This window comes from Myotis brandtii, unplaced genomic scaffold (genome assembly GCF_000412655.1).
Source record: "Myotis brandtii unplaced genomic scaffold, ASM41265v1 scaffold79, whole genome shotgun sequence".
In the NCBI taxonomy this organism is placed as follows: domain Eukaryota; kingdom Metazoa; phylum Chordata; class Mammalia; order Chiroptera; family Vespertilionidae; genus Myotis; species Myotis brandtii.
Window position 1 is genome coordinate 1,478,321 of NW_005371173.1, and position 20,397 is coordinate 1,498,717.

The 20,397-nt window shown below is 45.4% G+C and overlaps 1 protein-coding gene across 4 annotated transcripts in view; it reads left to right on the forward strand.

Moving 5' to 3' along the window:
* Positions 1 to 20,397, forward strand: part of RUFY4 (RUN and FYVE domain containing 4) — a 25,095-nt gene that overhangs the window by 3,056 nt on the left and 1,642 nt on the right. For 2 of the 4 annotated variants that reach the window (XM_014531155.1, XM_005883403.2), the window contains 7 exons: positions 1,025 to 1,150; positions 1,460 to 1,566; positions 1,884 to 2,027; positions 2,477 to 2,543; positions 3,725 to 4,363; positions 5,309 to 5,415; positions 15,395 to 15,541. In XM_014531155.1, the coding sequence (XP_014386641.1) occupies positions 1,025 to 1,150; positions 1,460 to 1,566; positions 1,884 to 2,027; positions 2,477 to 2,543; positions 3,725 to 4,363; positions 5,309 to 5,415; positions 15,395 to 15,541 (1,337 nt within the window). The remainder of the gene's footprint in view (positions 1 to 1,024; positions 1,151 to 1,459; positions 1,567 to 1,883; positions 2,028 to 2,476; positions 2,544 to 3,724; positions 4,364 to 5,308; positions 5,416 to 15,394; positions 15,542 to 20,397) is intronic. The other 2 variants (XM_014531157.1, XM_014531156.1) reach the window with 2 other exon arrangements.

A 20,397-nucleotide genomic window follows, 5' to 3' on the forward strand; every position in this document is an offset into this window, starting at 1 on the left:
GGGGCAACCACCCTGCTCTGAAGACTACAGTGTCAGAGGCACAGATGTCCTAGAGCTGGCCCAGCTTGCTGCTGGTTAGAGCCCCAGTCATCACTAGCACTAGCTTTTACTGAGCATGTACTATGTGTCAGGCTAAGCCTTTACGTGCCCACCTTATGCAATTCTCATTCTAATCCCCTGAAGTGATTCATGACCTGCCCGTCCCCCACATCACACCCTTCCTACTTATCTGATTATGTGTGTGTGTATGTGTGTGGCGTGGGGGCGGGTATGGGTGTGAGTGCGTGAGGTTTGTGTATATGTGATATGGGTATGTGTGAGTCTCCTGCCAGCCTGCCCTCTATCTGCTGCCCTCTAGTCACACTGGCCTCCTTGATCTTCTAAAGCACACCAGGAATGCACCCACCACAGGGCCTTTGCACGTACTATTTCACCTGCCTGGAATGCTCTTCCCCCACAACTTTAGATGGTACACTTTTTTTATTTCCTTCTGATTTCAACTTGAATAGTATCTCCTCAGTAAGGCTTTCTCTAACCACCTAATCTAAATTTTTAACACACACATACCACATGCACCACATATACATACCATCACATACACACATGCGTGCACACACCACCCAATTCCTATTCCCTTTTTCTGCTTTATTTTTTCTCCTTAGCAGTCAGTACTATCTAACAGTATATATTTTCACTTTTTCAGTTTGTTCATTTTCTGTCTCCCCTTCCAAGATATAAGCCCATGAGGTCAGTTTGTTCATTGCGGCCTCCCCTGGACTTAGAACAGGTCTGGCACATAGTGAGTGCTCAGCATTTCTGGAATGAATGAATGGGAACACTGAGGTCTCAGAGAGGTCAAGCAGCTTGCTCCTGGCCACACAGCCAGTAAGGGCAGAGCCACTGAGCCGGGTCTGTCTGCACAAGCCCTTGCCCCTCTGCCATGTGCCCGCTCAGCATGCTGGGACACAGGGTGGGTTCTAGGAGGAAGCATTTCTATGACTCCTTTCCCTCCTCTTGCTCCCAGTTTGACCAGAAACAGCAGAAGAGCTTCCTGAGACCTCAGAAGGATTACTGGGATTTTCTCTGCACTGCCCTAAGGCAGCAGCGGGGGAACACAGAGCCGGCCCTCTTTGTTCACTCACAGGACAAGGTACCCAGGGCCAAGTGGCAGGCATGCTGGCCCCAGGATGATGGGGTCCTGCCACCAGGCCCTTGATGGGGATCACTTGGGGGCCAGGGGACACAGGCCTGCCAGAGGCCCTTTTCTTATCCATCCCAGCTCCACTGGCCATAGACCCCCTCGCTGGTCCTCAACTCTCATTAGTGCTATTCTCAGCACCCCTCCAGCCGCCCTTTCCTCCCATGACACCCTTTCTCATCAACCACCCCTGCCCTCTCTGTGCTGGCTGAGTTCCCCTGGCCTAACACCACCCCACTTTGCCCGCTGTGTGCTCTGCAGTTGAAGACCCCTCTGGGAAAAGGCCGTGCCTTCATCCGCTTCTGCCTTGCCCACGGACAGCTGGCCGAGTGCCTGCAGCTCTGCCTCCTGAACCCAGAGCTCACCAGGTGGGGCATGCTCCTGCTCGTACCTGAGCCCACTGTCCCTCCTTCACGAAACTTCCCCCTTCATCCCCACAAGGATGGTTTAATATCAAATGAGAGAGATGAGAGGAAAGTCAAGGAAGAAAGAGCAGATGGGAGGTTAGAAGCCCAGTCATGAATGACACTTCATCATGATACTTAGGCCTCTCACTCCCCAAGGGCCACAGCCCTGCCTGGGGAATTGTCCCATTATGGTATGCAGCAGAGGTGGATTCTCTGAGGTTGGAGGTGGCAATAGCACCAGGGCCAAAGGCCAAGGATGCTGATCACTGTGAACACAGGGAATGGTATGGCCCCTGGAGCCCTCTGGTGTGCCCTGAACTCCAGGAGGACATCCTGGACTCCCTCTATGCTCTCAACGGGGTGGCCTTCGACTTGGATCTGCAGCGGTCAGACCTGGATGAGGCCTGGCCCATGTTCTCAGAGTGAGTGGATACATGTGGAGGGAAGCTTCTTTTCATGCCTGCTGCCACAGCTACCACCCATCCCAAGCGAGTCCCAAGCCCTCAGCCTCTAGCACCATCCATTTCTCCCTCCTTTCTTGCTTTCTGAGCCCCTGAATCTCCACCTCCCTAGCCTTCAGGATAACCTAATGATGCCCCATGATGTTGCATAGAATATACTCTCTAAAGAGTTGTTGGGTGGCTGGGATAGAGTATTAGAAGGATGAATGGATGGTGGGATGGTGGATAAGTGGAGGGTGGGGATGCAGGGATGGATGAAGAGGGGAATGCGTGCACGAGGGTGGGAGGGGAGGAAGGTGGAAAGGGTGGTGGGATGAATGGGTGGTGGGAAAGATAGGATATCCTGCATCCAAGAGCCAAGACCACTTCTGGAGAGAGGACCAGGATCTCCCTGCCCCTTTTACTTTCAGGTCCCGCTGCTCTAATTCCAGCCGGACCCAAGGAAGACCCAGAAAAACCAAAGACTCCCCAAAGGAGGTGCTTCTGCCTGACCTTCACTCTGAGCTGCCTCTTCTGCATCTCTGCTGGGACCCCCCGGGTTGAGCAGTAACTGAGCCCTGTACCAACTGGACAGTCAGAGAGGCCAATGTGTGGACCTGGGGACTGGGGACCCACAGAAGCAAAGGCTCATATCCTAAGTGGTGGGGATATCGGGGAGAGAAAGGAATGGCTGACATCATCTGCAGAAGCCATTGGGGCCCAGGGGAGGAGGAGGTGCTAGAGAGGGTGACCAGAAGCTTATAGGAAACAGTCCAGGAAAACAACCTCTTCTGGAAGATTTGCAAATGTCTCAGTTCAGTTCAGGGAGCGGTTGAAGAAGAGCCAGATCACCTGGTTCAAATCCCAGCTCCAGCCCTTACTAACCAGAGTCCTCCAGCAAATTATTTGCCATGCTCGCAGGGCGATTGTGAGGATGCCTTGAGACAGACCATATGTAGCACAGAGCAAGGCTCCTGCCACATGCTCAGTAAATGGTAGTTTGCAGTTATCATCATTCCACGAGCTCGCTTTGCACCCCCACCAGCTTCCAGGCACCAGGTCCAGAAACTATGAGGACTCAGTCTCTGACCTGAAGGACTTCCAGGTCTATTCAGGGAGGCAGACCCTAAAGGAACACGCTGCAACATGACATGTGAAGCGTAGGGGTGTGCACAGGGGAACATGGGGTACAGAGAAGGCTTCTTGGCAGAGGTGACTCTTAGCAGACGATTGGTCAATCTAAGTTTCATCACAACCCTACAAGGCAGGTATGATTATTCCCATTTTGCAGACAAGAAAATATAAAGAAGTCAAGTTCGGAGGGAAAGATCAGAGGAGAGGGTTGGGAAGAACTTAGGGGAAACCAGATTCATGCAGAAGATAGAAATGAAGGAGGGAGAAGGATGTGAGCTAGCGGTGAAGGAGGAAAGGAAATTGAGAAGAGAAGAGCTGCTGCTCCCTGATCAGGTCAAAGCTGGGGCCTCGGATCAGATCACCGGATGTTAACATTCAGATTCCTGACCCTCCCCCAGATCTGTTGGATCAGCATTTCCAGTTGGAGGGCCTGGGAATCCATATATTTAGCAAGCTTGTTGCATCAGGGCTGTGGCCTTTCCCATGCACCAGCTTGGTGAATTGGTGCTGAGAAGGATGATGATGGGTTTGGGGCTTCTCTGCAGATCTCAGCTGTAAATGGAGGCCCCAAAGGAGTCCAGCCAGAGGAGGCACACACCAGCCAAGCCAGCTGTCTGCAAGATGCACCAGGGGAAGACCAGTTGGCTGGACTCCCCATGTCCCAGCAACATAGGCATCTTTCTCCCTTTTTGGAAAAGAAGAAAGAAGATCCCAGGAACCTCAGGGCCCTCCACAGCATGTGGAAACCAGAGGGGGAGGGGATAGACCAGGAGATAGGAGCACCACGGACAGGGATCTGCCTGAAATTCTCAACACCCAGCATCCAGGGGCCAAGGGAGAGGGCCAATCAGGCTCTGAAGGAGGTGGTAGGGACAGAGGGTGAGGGCCGAGGGGTTCTGCTGAGTACAGAGGGTCAAAGAACAGAGGGGACTCATGAAAGGGAAGCAGAGGGGGGTCACGACCAGGGGCTGTTGGTCTCGAGCCCCAGAGGGATGAATGAGGGCTCCATGTCACCAAACAGGCAGGAGAACAAGGAGCCTAGCATTCTGGGGGAGCCCAGAGTCCTTCAGGGCCTGGGAACAAAGGAAGGCTCCACCACAGAGAAGCCACAAGAGCAAACAGGAGTGACCAGTGTGACCAGGAAGGAGGAGCAAGCAGAGGTGGCCTTGCAGGATGTGGTCAAGGTGAGAGCAGTTGAGCTCTGTACCTGTCTGTTCTCCCCAATCTAAAGTGGCCCATAGTCAGAGGTCTTCAATGGTAGCCTGGGGATCATTCCAGCCCACAGATCAATATTTATTAGCCCATACAGGATTAGGATTATTGTTATTTGAGGATATCTTTTGAAAGCTATGCATTTTTTTTAAATATATTTTATTGATTTTTTTACAGAGAGGAAGGGAGAGAGATAGAGAGTTAGAAACATCGATGAGAGAGAAACATCGATCAGCTGCCTCCTGCACATCTCCTACTGGGGATGTGCCCGCAACCCAGGTACATGCCCTTGACCGGAATCGAACCTGGGACCTTTCAGTCCGCAGGCCGACGCTCTATCCACTGAGCCAAACCGGTTTCGGCAAGCTATGCATTTTTTAATTCACCATAGTCTCCACCTCTACCCATTGCCTCATACCGGACTCATTTTATTCATCAATACTGCGACCTTGCCCCTAAAGACATTTGCATTTGAGATACCTTTCCAATAGTTCTCCAGGGCAGTTGTTTTTCTCAGGTTTCATAGCTCTCATTCTCAGGAGGTTTCCTGCCAATATGTAAATCCTACTGTTGCAGACCTCAACTAGTTGCTCTTGTTGTAGATGGGTCTCCTGGAGGTCACCCAAGACTGTTTATAAGCCTTCCTTCAGCCTCCTCCTAAGGCCAGAGTCTTCTGGGTCCTTGAGCTTTGTAACTTCCACCCCTCAATGAAGGAAGACATGGTGGCTCCATGCTCACCCAGGGGCAGAGCCAGGCATCAGAGCTCCCAGTGTTATCCCCAGTCCTGCCTTCCACCCAAGGGTGGTCTCACATGGTCTGAAGTCTCATGGGGTCCTTTGTAAAGTCATTTTGGGCCTGGGGTCTCTGACCCTTTTTTTCAGCTCCCTTTCCCTTTCTTCTTTCCTCCCCTCCTCCAGACCCTCAGACATAGGCTGCAGAAGACCAAGGAGCAAGCCTGGCACCAGGAGCAGCTGCTGAAGGAGCAGGAGAGGGAGCTGAAGGCACTGCAGGAGCAGCTCAGCAGGTAACCTTGGCAACCACTAGCACACATGGGAGTGAGAGCCAGGAGGCTGGGGGGACAGGCGGTGCTTCATGGCTCCTACTGACATTCACGGTCAGTAAGCATCTTCTGAGCTCCTCCTGTGCACCAAGCCCTGTGAGGGCACAACTTTGGATTCTGAGGCATACAGGGCATTGTTCCTGCTCTCAAGGACTCCCACCTTCCCCTCCGATCCCTTCCCCTCCCCCTTGCCTGCCTCCTCCTTCACTGACCTCCCTGTGTAGCCCCCAGGATAGATCTATACCTCCAGTCCCTCCCTTCCCTTCCATACTCATCTTGGCCTCTTTCTGCTGCCTCTTCTGGGCCATTCCTCTCTTTGCAATCCCCTCTGCCTCCCTGCCCCACACACTCCTTGTGTTCCTCTGTCTCTCCTTTTCCTATTCCTCGTTGTACAACCTCTCTTTCACACCCTGGGTAGTCATAATCGTAACTACCTGGCACTGTGTCCTTGGCACTGTTCTAGCTGCTTCCTCATAACAGCCTTATGAGATAGGTTCTCTAAAACCCCCATTTTATAGATGAGGAACTAAAGCTCGAAAATACTATACAATTCACTCTCCTGCTATTTTAGCAGCTGCTCCTGGTGCTAAAGATTCCCATGATTCAGGCCCAAAGCGAATGCAGGGCTTTGCCCACCCAAGGGTTTTCTCTGGGGATTAAGCTGGGAGACTCCAGCCTCAGTCTGCTCCCTGCAGATTGCTGTCCTGCCACCGATCATCCCATCCATCATTGTCATTCCACAAACACTCAAAGTGCTTGTGTCAGGCCTGTTCTATGTGCCTGAAATCCTCTTGGGGGCAAAACAGACAAAATTTCCACCCTCAAGGAGCTTACATTCTAGTGGTGAGGCAGTCAGTAATAGGATAAGCAAATAAAATCCATGGAATGTCAGATTACAATAGGTTCTAAAGGGGGAGGGAATAAGTCAGGGGAGGGGAATAGGAAGTAGCGGGGTGATATTAAATAAGGTAGCATGGTCAGGGAAGGCCTCCCTGGAAAGGTGAGGTTTGGGTAAAGGCCTGAAGGAAGTGAGGCATGAGCCATTTGGATGTGTGGTCGAAGAACGTTCCAGGCAGAGGGAACAGCAAGAACAAAGGCCCTGAGGTGGGAATGAGCATAGCAGGTTCTAGGAACATCAGGGGGCCATCATGGCCCCAGTGGAATGAAGACAGAAGGGGATGTAGGGAAAGGTCAGGCAGGTAATGGGGACCAAGTTAGGGAGACCCTAGTAGGCATCAAAAAGGCCTTGACTTTAATTCAGAGTGAAATGAGAGCCACTGAGAGTTCTGATCAGGGAAGGGACAAGACATGACTATTTTAATGTTAAAAAACATGCTTATTTGCTTTTTAAAACAACTCAATGGTTTTAGTGTATTCAAAGTTTTGCATGGATCACCACAATCAATTTTAGAGCATTTTATCCCCCAAGGAAAACCCTGTATCCGTTAGCAGTCACTCTCACTTCCGCCTAACCTCCCAGCTCTAGGCAACACTAAGCTGCCTTCTGTCTATAGATGTGCCTCTTCTGGACTGACCTGTTTTTTCAAGGGCTCTGTGAAGCTAGTCTGTGGGGAAGCAAGGGTGACAGCAGGGAGACCAATGAGGAAGCTGCCTCGCCGTGCAGGGGAGGGCGATGGTGCCTGGGACTGCTCTGATCACAGTGCGGGTGTGGAAAATCTGCTGGATTCTGGACCCAGTGTAAGGTCAGGCTTCCTGAGGGATTGCATGTGAGGTCTGAGAGGAAGACAGAAGTCAGGAATTACCCCGAGTTTTCTGGCCAGGAAAGCTAGAATCACCACTGACCATCTGCTGTGCAGAGTAAGTTAGTGGGGAACATTCAGAAGTTTAATTTGGAGCATGTTAAGTTTGAGACACCTGTTAGACACCCAAGCAGAGCCTTTGAGGAGGCAATTAAGTGTGCCATTTAGGAGAGAGGCATGGGCTCAGGGTCTATTGGGAGTCATTGAAACGGGGTGGTGAGTGACAGAAGCTCCTGAGGCATCAAACTGGTAACAGGTTATCTCAGCACCAAAGAACACAAGTGATATGGGGTCCATTTGGTCAGTCAACAATATTTATTGTGCCTCTACTACTCCATGAGCGAGGGTGGGGAGATAGCAGTGAACAGAACAGGCAATGTCTGTTCTCACAGACCTGGGGAGACAGACAGTAGATCAACAAGTAGAAATACAGTGTCAGGTAGCCATAGGCGCTGTGGAGAAAAAATCTACCCAGGAAAGGAGGAAAGGGGAATGAGAGGCAGGACAGCCTTCTAGATTTAGGATCAAGAAAATCCTTCTGACATTTAAGGAGAAACCCCAACCAGGCAGATATCTGGGGAGGAATCCTCCAGGCTGGGGACCAGCAAAAGCGAAGGCCAGGAGAAGCGTGCTTGGGAACAAGCTGGCTGTGTGGCTGGAGCAGAGGACGTGCCTAGGAGTCTTTAGCAGGGGCTCTCATGGGCTTACCTAGGTTTTTAAAGGATGGCTCTAGCTCAGCGGTTCTCAACCTGTGGGTCGCGACCCCTTTGGGGGTCGAACGACCCTTTCACAGGGGTCACCTAAGACCATCGGAAAACACATATATAATTACATATTGTTTTTGTGATTAATCACTATGCTTTAATTATGTTCAATTTGTAACAATGAAAATACATCCTGCATATCAGATATTTACATTACGATTCATAACAGTAGCAAAATTACAGTTATGAGGTAGCAACGAAAATAATTTTATGGTTGGGGGTCACCACAACATGAGGAACTGTATTAAAGGGTCGCGGCATTAGGAAGGTTGAGAACCACTGCTCTAGCTATACTGTGGAGAATAGACGGAGAGTAGGCGGGGTGCAGAGCCCAGGCTAGATGTATAGGGAGGACAGCAGACCATCCCAGCAGCAGGCCCCAGAGCAGAACATCCTATAGTTCCTATGAAAACACACTTGGGCCCTGGCTGATATGGCTCAGTGGTTAGAGTGTCAGCCTGCGCACCAAAGGGTCACAGGTTTGATTCCCAGTCAAGAGCAGGTACCTGAGTTGCAGGTTTAATTCCTGCCCCTGGTCCCAGCACATGCAGAAAGCAACTAATCAATGTGTCTCTCTCACATCAATGTCTGTCTCTCTCTCATCTACTCCCTCCGCTCTCCTTTCTACCTTCCCTCCCTTTCACTCCCTTTAGAAAACAATGGAAAAAATATCCTCGGGTGAGGATTAACAAAAAAAAAAGAAAGAAAGAAAATACACTTGGAACTGAGCTATGGGACTGCCCTGGGGTCACTGGGCAAGTAAACTATCTCAGAAAAATGAAATAAGCAGCTAAGAAATGAGGAAGCCGAAGACTAGAATATTCATGAAAAGTAAAAACATGGCCCTGATCCAATACCCAAGCACAAAAACACTCTTTCTTAAGGCTGCAGGGACAGGCTTTTTGGAGTTCCAGTGGCTCTCTGTTGTCAGCTTGATGTAATGGCCCACCCAGTTTTTTTCCCTGGAGCAGGCTACATGACAGCATTTTAAAAATTAATAATTCAATTCATTGTCAAGCTTCTTCCCCCAAACACACTCAGGCCCAGGGTCGTGGACACATACATCAGCGGTCATGGGACACGTACCACCAGAGTGATGGAGTAAGGGGTGGGACCTTTATATTTCCAGTTCAGTAGATTTCTTGGAACCTTCCAGGAAGCCACTAAAGACAAAAAGAAGCAAGAATAAAGCTGAGGCGGTTCCAAGCCCAAAACTGAAACATTAATTTAAGGAAGCCATATGCTTAATATTACATTTTATAATTTAAAAGACAATGTAACATAATTTTTCAAAATATGTTAAAACCAAAAAATCACTCCATATTCTATACCACTTTCCTGCCTTCTCCAAGCACCAAAATTATTTTCAGCTGGACACAGCCTGCCCAGCCTGGGCTCCCAGATGCTCGCCTCCCCAAGAGAGCTGCCATGATTGTGGATATTTTAAAATGGAAATATTTCTATTAAAAATAGCGCCAGAGTAAGTGAAAGCTACACTGACACTCCAAGGATAAAACTGGAACTACAACTCAAATACAGAAAAAACACCGTGAAAAATCAACTGAAGACTTGCTGAGAGAACCCTGATAACCAAGGACAGAAAGTAGAGACTGGTAGGAAGGGCAAAGATGTGAAAGGGGTGGCTGGGCTCCCACAGACAGCAGTTGAAGGTTCAGTAGGGATATCTCAGCTGTGGGGGGTTCCCACTGAGAACTCTGGGATCTAAACCCAGAACTGGGCTCCCCAGCCCAGAGCACCAGAACTGAGAAAGCTGTGAAAAGCAGCAGGGTTACTATCTGCCAGCCAGAGACAGCTGGAAATGCAGGCACACTCTTAAAAGAGCCAGCACACAAAATTTTGTGTGTAGCCACTCACCTTGGGCTCTGTTAGAGGAAAGGCAGAGTGGACTGGAGCTGTGTGAGGAGAGTCCAGGGTTGGGGGCTCTGGGGTTGGAGCTTGGAGGGCAGCCACCCTGGTTTCCTGTGCTGAGTCATTCCCTCATGCTGCTGAAGACATCTTTCTCCTACAGACCTTTGCTATCCAGGTGGTTTTGGCCTAGGGGAAAAATAGTTGCCACACCCTGTTGGGAAAACTCTGGCCCTACCTTGTGGTCCATAGCCCAAGGCCAATGAAGGCTGAAAACAATCAGATTACAGATCTCTAGAGGCTTTGAATCTTTGTCTGACTCCTTCTGGGCCTGGGGCTAAGAAAAACAGACCCTGGTGCACATCTTGGAAGGACGAAGTGAACATCCAGCCCCAGCAGAGGGAGCCACAAGCTGTGGATTGCTGGTAGCCCCAAATGGGGCACTGGGGGCCAATCAGAAATAGCATCTGACATTGTCCTGCATTAGAGATTAGGAGTCATAACAGATCTACCTAATACATAGACACAAACCCAAACAGGTAGCCAAAATGGAGAGACAAAAAAACAACCCCCAATTGAAAAAACAAGAAAATACCCCAGAAGAAGAGATAAATGAAATGGAGATAAGAAATTTATCTGATATAGAGTTCAGAATAATGATGGTAAAGATGCTCAGCAGCATGAGAAAATATATAATAACTATGAAAAAAGAACAGTCAGAAATAAAGAATGACATAGCACTAATAAAGAACACATTGGAGTGAATACACAGCAGATTAGGGAAAGGTGAGGATTGGATCAGTGAATTAGAAAATAGGGTAGAAAAAAAAATCACTCAAAGAACCGAAAAGAAAAAAACAATTATAAAACAGCTTAAGGGAGCTGTGGGGCAACATGAAATATAATGATATTCACATACTAGGTGTGCCAGAGGGGAAGAAAGGGAGCAAGGATCAAGAACATGTTTGAAGGAATAATGGCAGAAAACTTCCCTAATCTGGTGAAGGAAAAAGTCATACAAATTCAGGAGGCACAGAGAGTCCCAAGCAAGAAGAACCCAAACAGGCCCATGCCCAGACACATCATATAAAATGCCAAAAATTAAAGAAAAAGAGAGAGTCTTAAAGGCAGCAAGAGAAAAGAAATTTGTTACCTACAAAGGAACTCACCTAAGGCTGTCAGCTGATTTTTCATCAGAAACTCTACAGGCCAGAGGGAATGGCATGAAGTACTCAAGGTAATGAAAAGCAAAGATCTGAAACCAAGATTACTATATGCAGCAAGGCTTTCATTCAAAATAGACAGTGAAATAAAAAGCTTCCTAGACAAAAAAAAAAAAAAAAAGGCTAAAGGGTTTTATACTACTAAACCAGCATTGCAACTGTTAAAGGGACTGCTGTAATGAGAAGAAATAGAGAAATATAGGCATACAGAATTAAAATGGCAATAAATAAGTACCTATCAATAATAACCTTAAATATAAATGGATTAAATGCTCCAATCAAAAGATATAAGGTAGCTGAATGGATACAAAAACATGACCCAATTATATGCTGTCTACAAGAGACCCACCTCAGAACAAAAGACTCACACAGAATGAGAGTGAAGGAATGGGAAAAAAATTTTCCAGACAAATGGAAATGAAAAAATAGCTAGGGTAGCAATACTCATATCTGACAAAATAGACTTCTAAATGAAGGCAACATACGAGACAACAAAGGTCATTACTTGATACTAAAGGGATCGATCCCACAAGAGGATATAACCCTGGTAAACATATATGCACCCAATATAGGAGCACCTAAATATATTTTAAAGACTTCTAGAGACTTTAAGGCAGTGGTTCTCAACCTTCCTAATGCCACGACCCTTTAATACAGTTCCTCATGTTGTGGTGACCCCTAACCATAAAATTATTTTCATTGCTACTTCATAACTGTAATTTTGCTACTGTTATGAATCGTAATGTAAATATCTGATATGCAGGATGTATTTTCATTATTACAAATTGAACATAATTAAAGCATAGTGATTAATCACAAAAACAATATGTAATTATATATGTGTTTTCCGGTGGTCTTAGGCGACCCCTGTGAAAGGGTCATTCGACCCCCAAAGGGGTCGCGACCCACAGGTTGAGAACCGCTGCTTTAAGGGAAAGATCAATAGCAATACAGTCATAGTGGGGGACTTTAACACCCTGCTGACTTCACTGGATAGGTCTTCCAGATCAATGAAACCAAGAGCTGGTTCTTTGAAAAGGTAAATAAGATTGATGAAACATTAGCCAAATTCATCAAGAAACAAAAAGAGGGGACCCAAGTAAATAAAATCAGAAATGAAAGTGGAGAAATAACAACTAAGTCCTAGGTTTGGCTCAGTGGGCAGAATGTTGGCCTGTGGATGAAAGGGTCCCAGGTTTGATTCTGGTCAAGGGCTCTTACCTTGGTTGAAGGCTCCTCCCCAGCCCAGACCCTGGTAGGGGCTCATATAGGAGGCAACCAATTAATATGTTTCTCTCACATCGATGTTTCTCTCTGTCTTTCCCTCTCTCTTTCATTCTCCCTAAAAAAATTTTAAAAATCAATGGAAAAATATCCTCGGGTAAGGATTAACAGAAAAACAAAAAAAGAAATAAGAACAGACACCACAGAAATACAAAGGATTGTAAGAAAATACTATGAACAACTATATGCCAACAAGCTGGACAATGTGGAGGAAATGAACATATTCCTAGAAAAATACAATCTCCCAAAACTGAATCAGGAAGTATTTGAAAACCTGAATAGGCCAATAACAACTGATGAAATAGAAGCAGTAATCATAAAACTCCCAGCAAACAAAAGCCCTGGTTCAAACTTCACAGGGGAGTTTTACCAAACATTCAAAGAACTAACACCTATACTCCTCAAACTATTAAAAAAAAAAAAATCCAAGAAGAAGGAACACTTCCAAGCTCTTTTTATGAGGCCAGCATTATCCTAATTCCAAAACCAGACAAAGACACTACAAAGAAAGAGAATTATAGGATAATATCCTGATAAACATAGATGCTAAAATCCTTTTGCATTAGACCTATAGTAATGGAGAATTAGCAGATTTCTGTTATCAGCCAGGGCAAGACTTGAAGCCAAAATATCCTATTTTAGAGATAAACACAAAAAAATGTTCCAAGACAGTTGTCCACAGCTTGCTCCGTGCCTTCTCTGCAAACCTCCAACCATCTGCTGGGCTCCATGCAGAGACACAGTGTGGTGATCAGTCAGCCCAACAAGGGGAACTCATGTCAAGACCATCTTTATAACTCTTTGGGTCGGAAATGAATCAGCACTAAATCTCAGCCTTATAACAGGTCCTAATCTTCCTCCATCTTAGTAAACAAGTCAGCGGACTCCATCAACTACCCTAATGAAATGGGAAGGAAACAGCTGTTGTCTTTACACAACAGTTCAAGGTGTGAGAGTCACCAGGATTTGCTGCCAGGTACAGGTGACTCATGTCAACAGGGTATTGGAAAATGCTCAGATCTCACTCTCCAAGACTCACAGAAAGCTCTGGTAGTAAATATAAATTTACCCTTAAATGCCCAAATAGCTACACAGAACTATTTTTCCAATTTCAAAGAGACTAAAGGAAACGAAGGTGACTATGTGGAAATAAAGTCAGAAGATGAGTCAGAGCTATCTCACAATCGTAGAAAGGAATCTGACCCAAAGATTGTGGATGCGGGCTTTTCTGATAATGTCAGCAGCAACAACACGTCTTACTCTTTGAATAGTCCGTGCACTCCCAAAAAGCCAGTGAGCAGCAAACTTGGGGTTTCACCCTATCTGACACCGTAGGATGATTCTGACAAACTGAATGACTATCTTTGGAGAGGCCCAGCTCCCAATCAGCAAAACATTGTCCAGAGTCTAAGGGGAAAATTCCAGTGTCTTAGGTCTAGCAGCTTTGCCTAAGGTTCTTAATAGCAGCTGCCCAAATTAACTTCCTCATATGCTCATGAATTACAGATCCTGAGGTGTGTTCTATATGTACCAAATTAAAACAACTTTGTAATTTAAAAAAATTAAATATGGAAATGCCATTTGACCCAGTGATTCCACTTCTAGTGGAATATATCCTAAAAACCAGAAACACCAATCAGAAAAAACATGTGCACCTCTATGTTCATAACAGCACAATTTACAATAGTTAAGGTCTGGAAACAGCCCAAGGGCCTATCAGCAGACGAGTAGATAAAAAAGCTGTGGTACATTTACATCATGGAATACTATATGGCAATAAAAATAGAAGGATCTCTTACCCTTTGGGACAGCATGGAGGGACCTGGAGAGTATTATGCTAAGTGAAATAAGCCAGACAGAGAAAGACAAGTATCACATGATCTCATTCATATGTGGAATCCAGTGAACAAAATAAACTGATGAACAAAATAGATCCAGAGACATAGAAGCATAGAACAGACTGCAGAACCTCAGAGGGAAGTCAGGTTTATGCATAAACCATGGACACAGACAATAGGGTGGTGAAAGCCTGGGGCAGGTAGTGGGGGCGGCTAGAAGGGGTCCATGGGGGAAAAAGGGAGACATATGTAATACTTTTAACAATAAAGATTTATTTTTTTTTAAAATATTAATAAAATGAAAATATTTTTTAAAAGAGAACAAATAGAAATGTTAGCTTGACTCCTCTAAAGGAAGACACAAGACTAGACCCTGTTTTCATTTCTCTGAAGTTGGTGAGGAGTCAGCCTATGTGTCAGTCCACACAGTGCTCAGTTTGGTGTGTGGTGTGGCGTTTGTGGAGTGTGGTATGTGTTATGTTGAGAATGTGCATGGTGTTTTGTAAGTGTATGTGGTACTAGTATGTGTGGTGAGTACATGTGATGTGTGTGGTGTGTTGTGTGTGTGTGTGCACCGTGTGGTATGTGTGCTGTGCTATCAATGTGTGTGTTGTTATGTGCTGTGTTGTAAGTGTATTTGACATATGGTGTGTGTATACGTGCAATGTGATGTGTTTGTTTATGTATAGTGGGGGGGGGTCGGTAGGTGTGGTATGTGTGTGTAGGGTGATGTGTGTATGTACAATGTGAAAAGTGTATGTATGTGTATGTATAGTGTAATGTGTATGTATAGTGTAGTGTGTGTATGTATAATGTGGGGTATGTGTATGTGTAGTGTGGTCTGTGTGTATATAGTGTAGAGGGGTGTATGTATAGGGTGGTATGTATATCTATAGTGTGTGGTGTGTGTATGTATAGTGTGGGTGTGGGGGTGTTTGTTTTGGGAGGGGTGTATGTGTAGTGTGATGTGTGTATGAATAGTGTGGGTGTGTATGTATAGTGTGTGTGTGTGTGTGTATAGTGTGGGTGTATGTATATTGTGTGGTGTGTGTATGTATCATGTGTAGTGTCGGGGGGGCGGGGAGGTGGACTTCAACTGCAGGGGGCACCACCAGTTCCTCTAGGGCTCTCTGGCAGACAGAGGCCCAGCCTAGCTCAGTCAAAGCTGAGCTTTTCTCCTTAGAACTCAGTCTTCCCTTTGTACCCAGGTGTCAGGAAGAGCGGGCCGGGCTGCAGGCAGCGCTGGAGCAGAGGCAGCAGGAGGCTGAAAGGAGGGACACCATGTATGAGAAGGAGCTTGCAGGGCAGCAGGACCTGATCCATGCCATGAAGAGGCGGGTGCTGGAACTGATTCAGTAAGTGGGGGACAGTGAACAGGGGTGCAAATTGGAAATGGTATGGGATATAGAGGCTGGGGAATGAAAATTCTGCTCCACTAACAACTACCAAGCAGGATTCTGGGCCTTTTGTATATACTAATTCATTTCCTTTTTTTTTTTTATTAGCAACGCCCTGCTATTATTACCATTTTACAAACTGAGGGTCAGAGAGGCTGACTTGGCCACCAAGGACACAGAGCATATAAACTGCATAGAGTCCTCTGACTCTAAGGCATGCCCTCCACCCCAACCCAGCCCACATATACACATACCTACTAAAGTTAGAAGAAGGAAAGGAACCCATGGGCTGAGAAGGAATTGGGAGAAGGGGCAGGTTAACCAAGAGGTAATCGCATGTCCTACATCAGCCTGCCTACTGGACTTCCTCAGATCACTGGGCCTGTGGGCCTGTCCGGGTTAGCTGTCCTAGGTTCCAAAGGCTGAGCTCACCAGAATCAATTCCAAGCCGCTAAGCTCACTGAGGGATGGAGATGTGTAAAGCCTGGTCTCTCCTCTTCGGTCTAGTGGGGAGATCATTCACAGGTGTGTCGTCCTTTACCCAGTTCAGGAAGTAAGAGACCACTACGCTCAGGTTCCATTAGAACTGGAACCCTGCAAGATCATCTAAGACTAAATCCTCTTGCACAAAATCCAAGTGATATTAAAGGTGAGAAAAGGAGAGATGAACCTGAAAAGAACAAACAAAAAATGTAAGGAGTGATCTCCTCCAAGGAACTGTCAACTGGGTGGAAGGGGTATATAAAAATTTAGCTATATATCTCACAAAAGAATTCAAGTTCTCTAACAATAAAAGGTACATTGCCCTGACTGGTTTGGCTCAGTGGATAGAGTGTCAGCCTGTGGACTCAAGGGTCCCGGGTTCGATTCCGGTCAAGGGCATGTACCTTGGTTGCGGGCACATCCCCAGTGGGGAGTGTGCAGGAGGCGGCTGATCGATGTTTCCCTCTCATCGATGTTTCTAACTCTCTATCCCTCTCCCTTTCTCTCTGTAAAAAATCAATAAAATATATTTTAAAAAAATAAAAGGTACATATAGAGCGAGATATATGATTATTAAAGGAAAATAGAAGATTTCATGGTAGAAGAAAAATATATACTCCCAAAGCGTTCAGAGTAGGATTAAAACTTAGCTCTGAGCATCTTGACAGCAGAATAAAAAAGGGAAACACAGAAAATTGCCTAAAATTCACTGGGGGCTGGCCAGTGGGAGGGACCGTGGGCCGTTGGCCAGTCAGCCCCACCCCCTAGTTAAACTCCTGGTCAAACTCCCAGTCAAGGGAACAATTTGCATATTCGTCTTTTATTATATAGGACAATGTCTCTTGCATAAGCATTTTGGGAGATATGGCCCTAAGTAAAAAGTGGGGGAAGGGAAGAGGAGCCAAGGAGGTTGACTTGTGCCTCAAGATGCTAGACCGACCACACATCATCTATTCTCCATCCTCAGATCTCACTAAAATGATTGTGAAAGAATAAAACTACCAACAGAGAAAGGTGGAGGAGCCAACCAGAGATGAGAGATTCCAGCTAATTTCCAGAAGCCAAAAAATGGATGGAGAAGCCCAGTTAGAACTTCAGGGCCCAGAGACACCAGGAACACATACGGCAGAAGGGAGATGAGGTACAGAAATCAGGGAAATTAACTGAAGAAGTGGATAGAAAGACCAATGTACACCTCCTGCTTTCTGCCTGCCTCCCCAACTGCACAACACCCAACAGTTGAGGGACTTATCTGCCAAGCAAATAATTCAAAGATCCTTATCTGGAGAAAGTTAGATGCCCCAAATAAAAGAGCAGTGTGTTCTGGCTTTTGAGAGACCCATGTGGCAGGTACCTCCCAGCCCAGTGCCTCCTAAAGGGAAGCCTGAGTCAACCACCCCAACCCATTACTTGGAGCTCCAGCAGCTTTACTGCCTCTTTTTAAATGTGAAATGGCAACCAAGCTTTCGTAAGCATTTGAGTCAGTCTAGAACATGAAGGGAGAGACAAAGATAAACAAAGAAAGTTCCATCTCCCATGAAACAAGAGGCTGTGAAAAGCGACCACCCAAAGATGAGAAACATTCTTGGAAATTAAAATATCACTGAAATTTTTCTCAATTCACTAGGATTGGAAGAGAAAGATGAGTCAATCTCTCAAAAAGTAGGATAAAAAGCATAGAGAGATGGGACATATGAGAGAAATATTTAGAGACATAAAGAATCAATCCAGGAGTTCCAATATCTTCTCCAACTGAAAGGAATTCCAGAGAGAGGGAGAGAGAGAGAGAGGAGAGAGAGAGAAAATAAAATAGAGAAGACTATCAGATAAAAATATGAGAGACTTTCCCAGTTCTAATGGACATAGATCTTAAAGATTTCATTGAGTGATCAGCACAATGAATGAAAAGGGGGGTGGGCACATCTAGATATATCATTGTGAAATTTCAGTAAAACAAAGATAGGAAGACTATCCTAAAAGACAGGCCACTTATGAAAGAAGTAGAACACAACAAATTTTAAGAATCAATGGTGTAATACTTTTAAGTTCTGAAAAAAGCTGAGTTTTGCCCTAGAATTCTATGTCCAGCTAAACTATGGAGCAAGTGGGGAAGGTGATAGAGGAAAAGACATTTTCAGACAGACAGATCACAGAAAAGTCACCTCCCACACAGCCTTTCTTAAGAAGATAATTCAGGATGTGTCCCAGAAAAACAAGGAAGCAAGCCAAGAAAGGAGAAGATGTGGAATTCAGGAGACAGTAGCTCTAGGCCAGGAGAGAACAAAAGGGAATTCCCAACATGACTAGTGGGCAGCAAGGCCGGGAAGCAGTCAGTCCAGGCTGTAGCAGAAGTATTGCAGGCCCAGGAGGAAGGTCTCAGGGGAGAAAGAGAATCAGCAAAATACCTGATATGAAGAATTGGGGTGGGCAAGAATAATTAGGCTAGTCTGGCCAGTGTGGCTCAGTGGTTGAGCATCGACCTATGAAGCCAGGAGAGCATGTTTCAATTTCTGGTCAGGGCACATGACCAGGTTGCGGGCTAGATCCCCAGTGTGGGTCATGCAGGAAGCAGTCAGTCAATGATTCTTTATCATTGATGTTTCTATATCTCTCTCCCTATCCCTTGCTCTCTGAAATCAATAAAAATATTTTTTAAATAATAATAATAATAATTAGGCTATGTTAAGGCAAGTTATGCAAGGAACAAAGAAAGGCAATTAGACACAGTGCAATATACAGATGATGTCTCATAGGATTGTTCACTAGAAGCTTATATAATTGTATTAACCAATATCACCTTAATAAATGTAATTTTGAAAAATAAAATAAAACTCTGTAAAAGAAAGGCAATTAGAAAGTCCTAGAAAAACAACAAATTCCCAAGAAGGGAAATATTATAGAACAAAACTCTGCTTGAAGCAATATGCTTACATATTGTCTAACAATATAAATACTAGTCACTGATTTTTTCACCTAAAGGCAAAGCCCCAAAAATGATTATAATTATACAACAAATATAAATGTTACCACCTAAACAATATTATAGAACAGAATTCAATAGAACTTTCTATGAAGATGGAAGTGTTCTATATTTGTCCTGCCCAATATGGTAGCTACTAATCGCATATAGTGATTGAGTACTTCAAATGTGACTGGTGTGACTGAAGAACTAAAGTTTTCATTTTATTCAATTTTAATTAACTTACATATAAATTTACAAAGCCACAGGTGGCTGGTGGCTATCCTACTGGACATTGCAGGAATAGATGACAAGTTAGGAGGTGGGAGGAAAAAGGGATGCTGGCATCATTGTATTACAGAATGGCAATCCTAAGATGCTACCTATAGTTAATAGAATGAGTGAGAAATAAATGTGTGAGACTATTCAGTAGAAGTCCAGTAGTAACCAATAGAGGAACCAAAAACAGGGATATAACTACATGGGGAGGAAGGATGAGGATTTAATGAAAATGATCATAAGCTGTCCTCTGACATCAAGGTAAGGAGCCCTATAGAAGACGTTCTCTCTAGAAAGAGCAAGAAGGAGGGATATGAGAATTGTTAATTAAATATGAAAGTACTATCAGGAGAAAGAGCTAAAAGATTTAAGTGGTTTGCCACAGAGAATGGGAAAGTGTCTATTGTCTGTGCCGTTCAATTTTTACATCATGGGCATGTATCATTCTGATAAAAATTTAAAACAACCCTCTTTCTTTCTTTCTTACGATTTTTATTGGTTTCAGAGAGGAAGGGAGAGGGAGAGATAAAAACATAAATGATGAGAGAGAATCATTGATCGGCTGCCTCCTACACACACACACACACACACACACCAACCCCGGGGATCAAGTTGCAACTCGGGCATGTGCCCTGACTGGGAATCAAACCGTGAACTCCTGGTTCATAGGTTAACACTCAACCACCGAGCCACACCAACCAGGCAAAACCACCTATCTTCTTAACACATCCTTTAAAAAAAACAAACAACAATGAAGATAGGTTTTGTGTTTTTTGGTTGTTTTTTTGGGGGGTGGGGGGACCATAAACATCTATAACTCCAAGGCAGTTTGTACCAAGTGCCAAATAAAAGATCATAGGCATTATATGCTATAGGAGTCTGGAGCAAGAAAGCCCGGGGCCCTCTACTATCAGGGAGCACTCCTCCAAGGAGGCAGGCTGTGAACAGGTTCTTCAATAGTGGGTTAAGGTTATGATGGGCCACGGGGACCTGTCACCATCCATCCAGCCTTCGAAAGACTGGAGTCTCACTCTTAGGTGTGTGAGTCTCTCACTGTCTTCATCTCTCTCTCTCTCTCTCTCTCTCTCTCTCT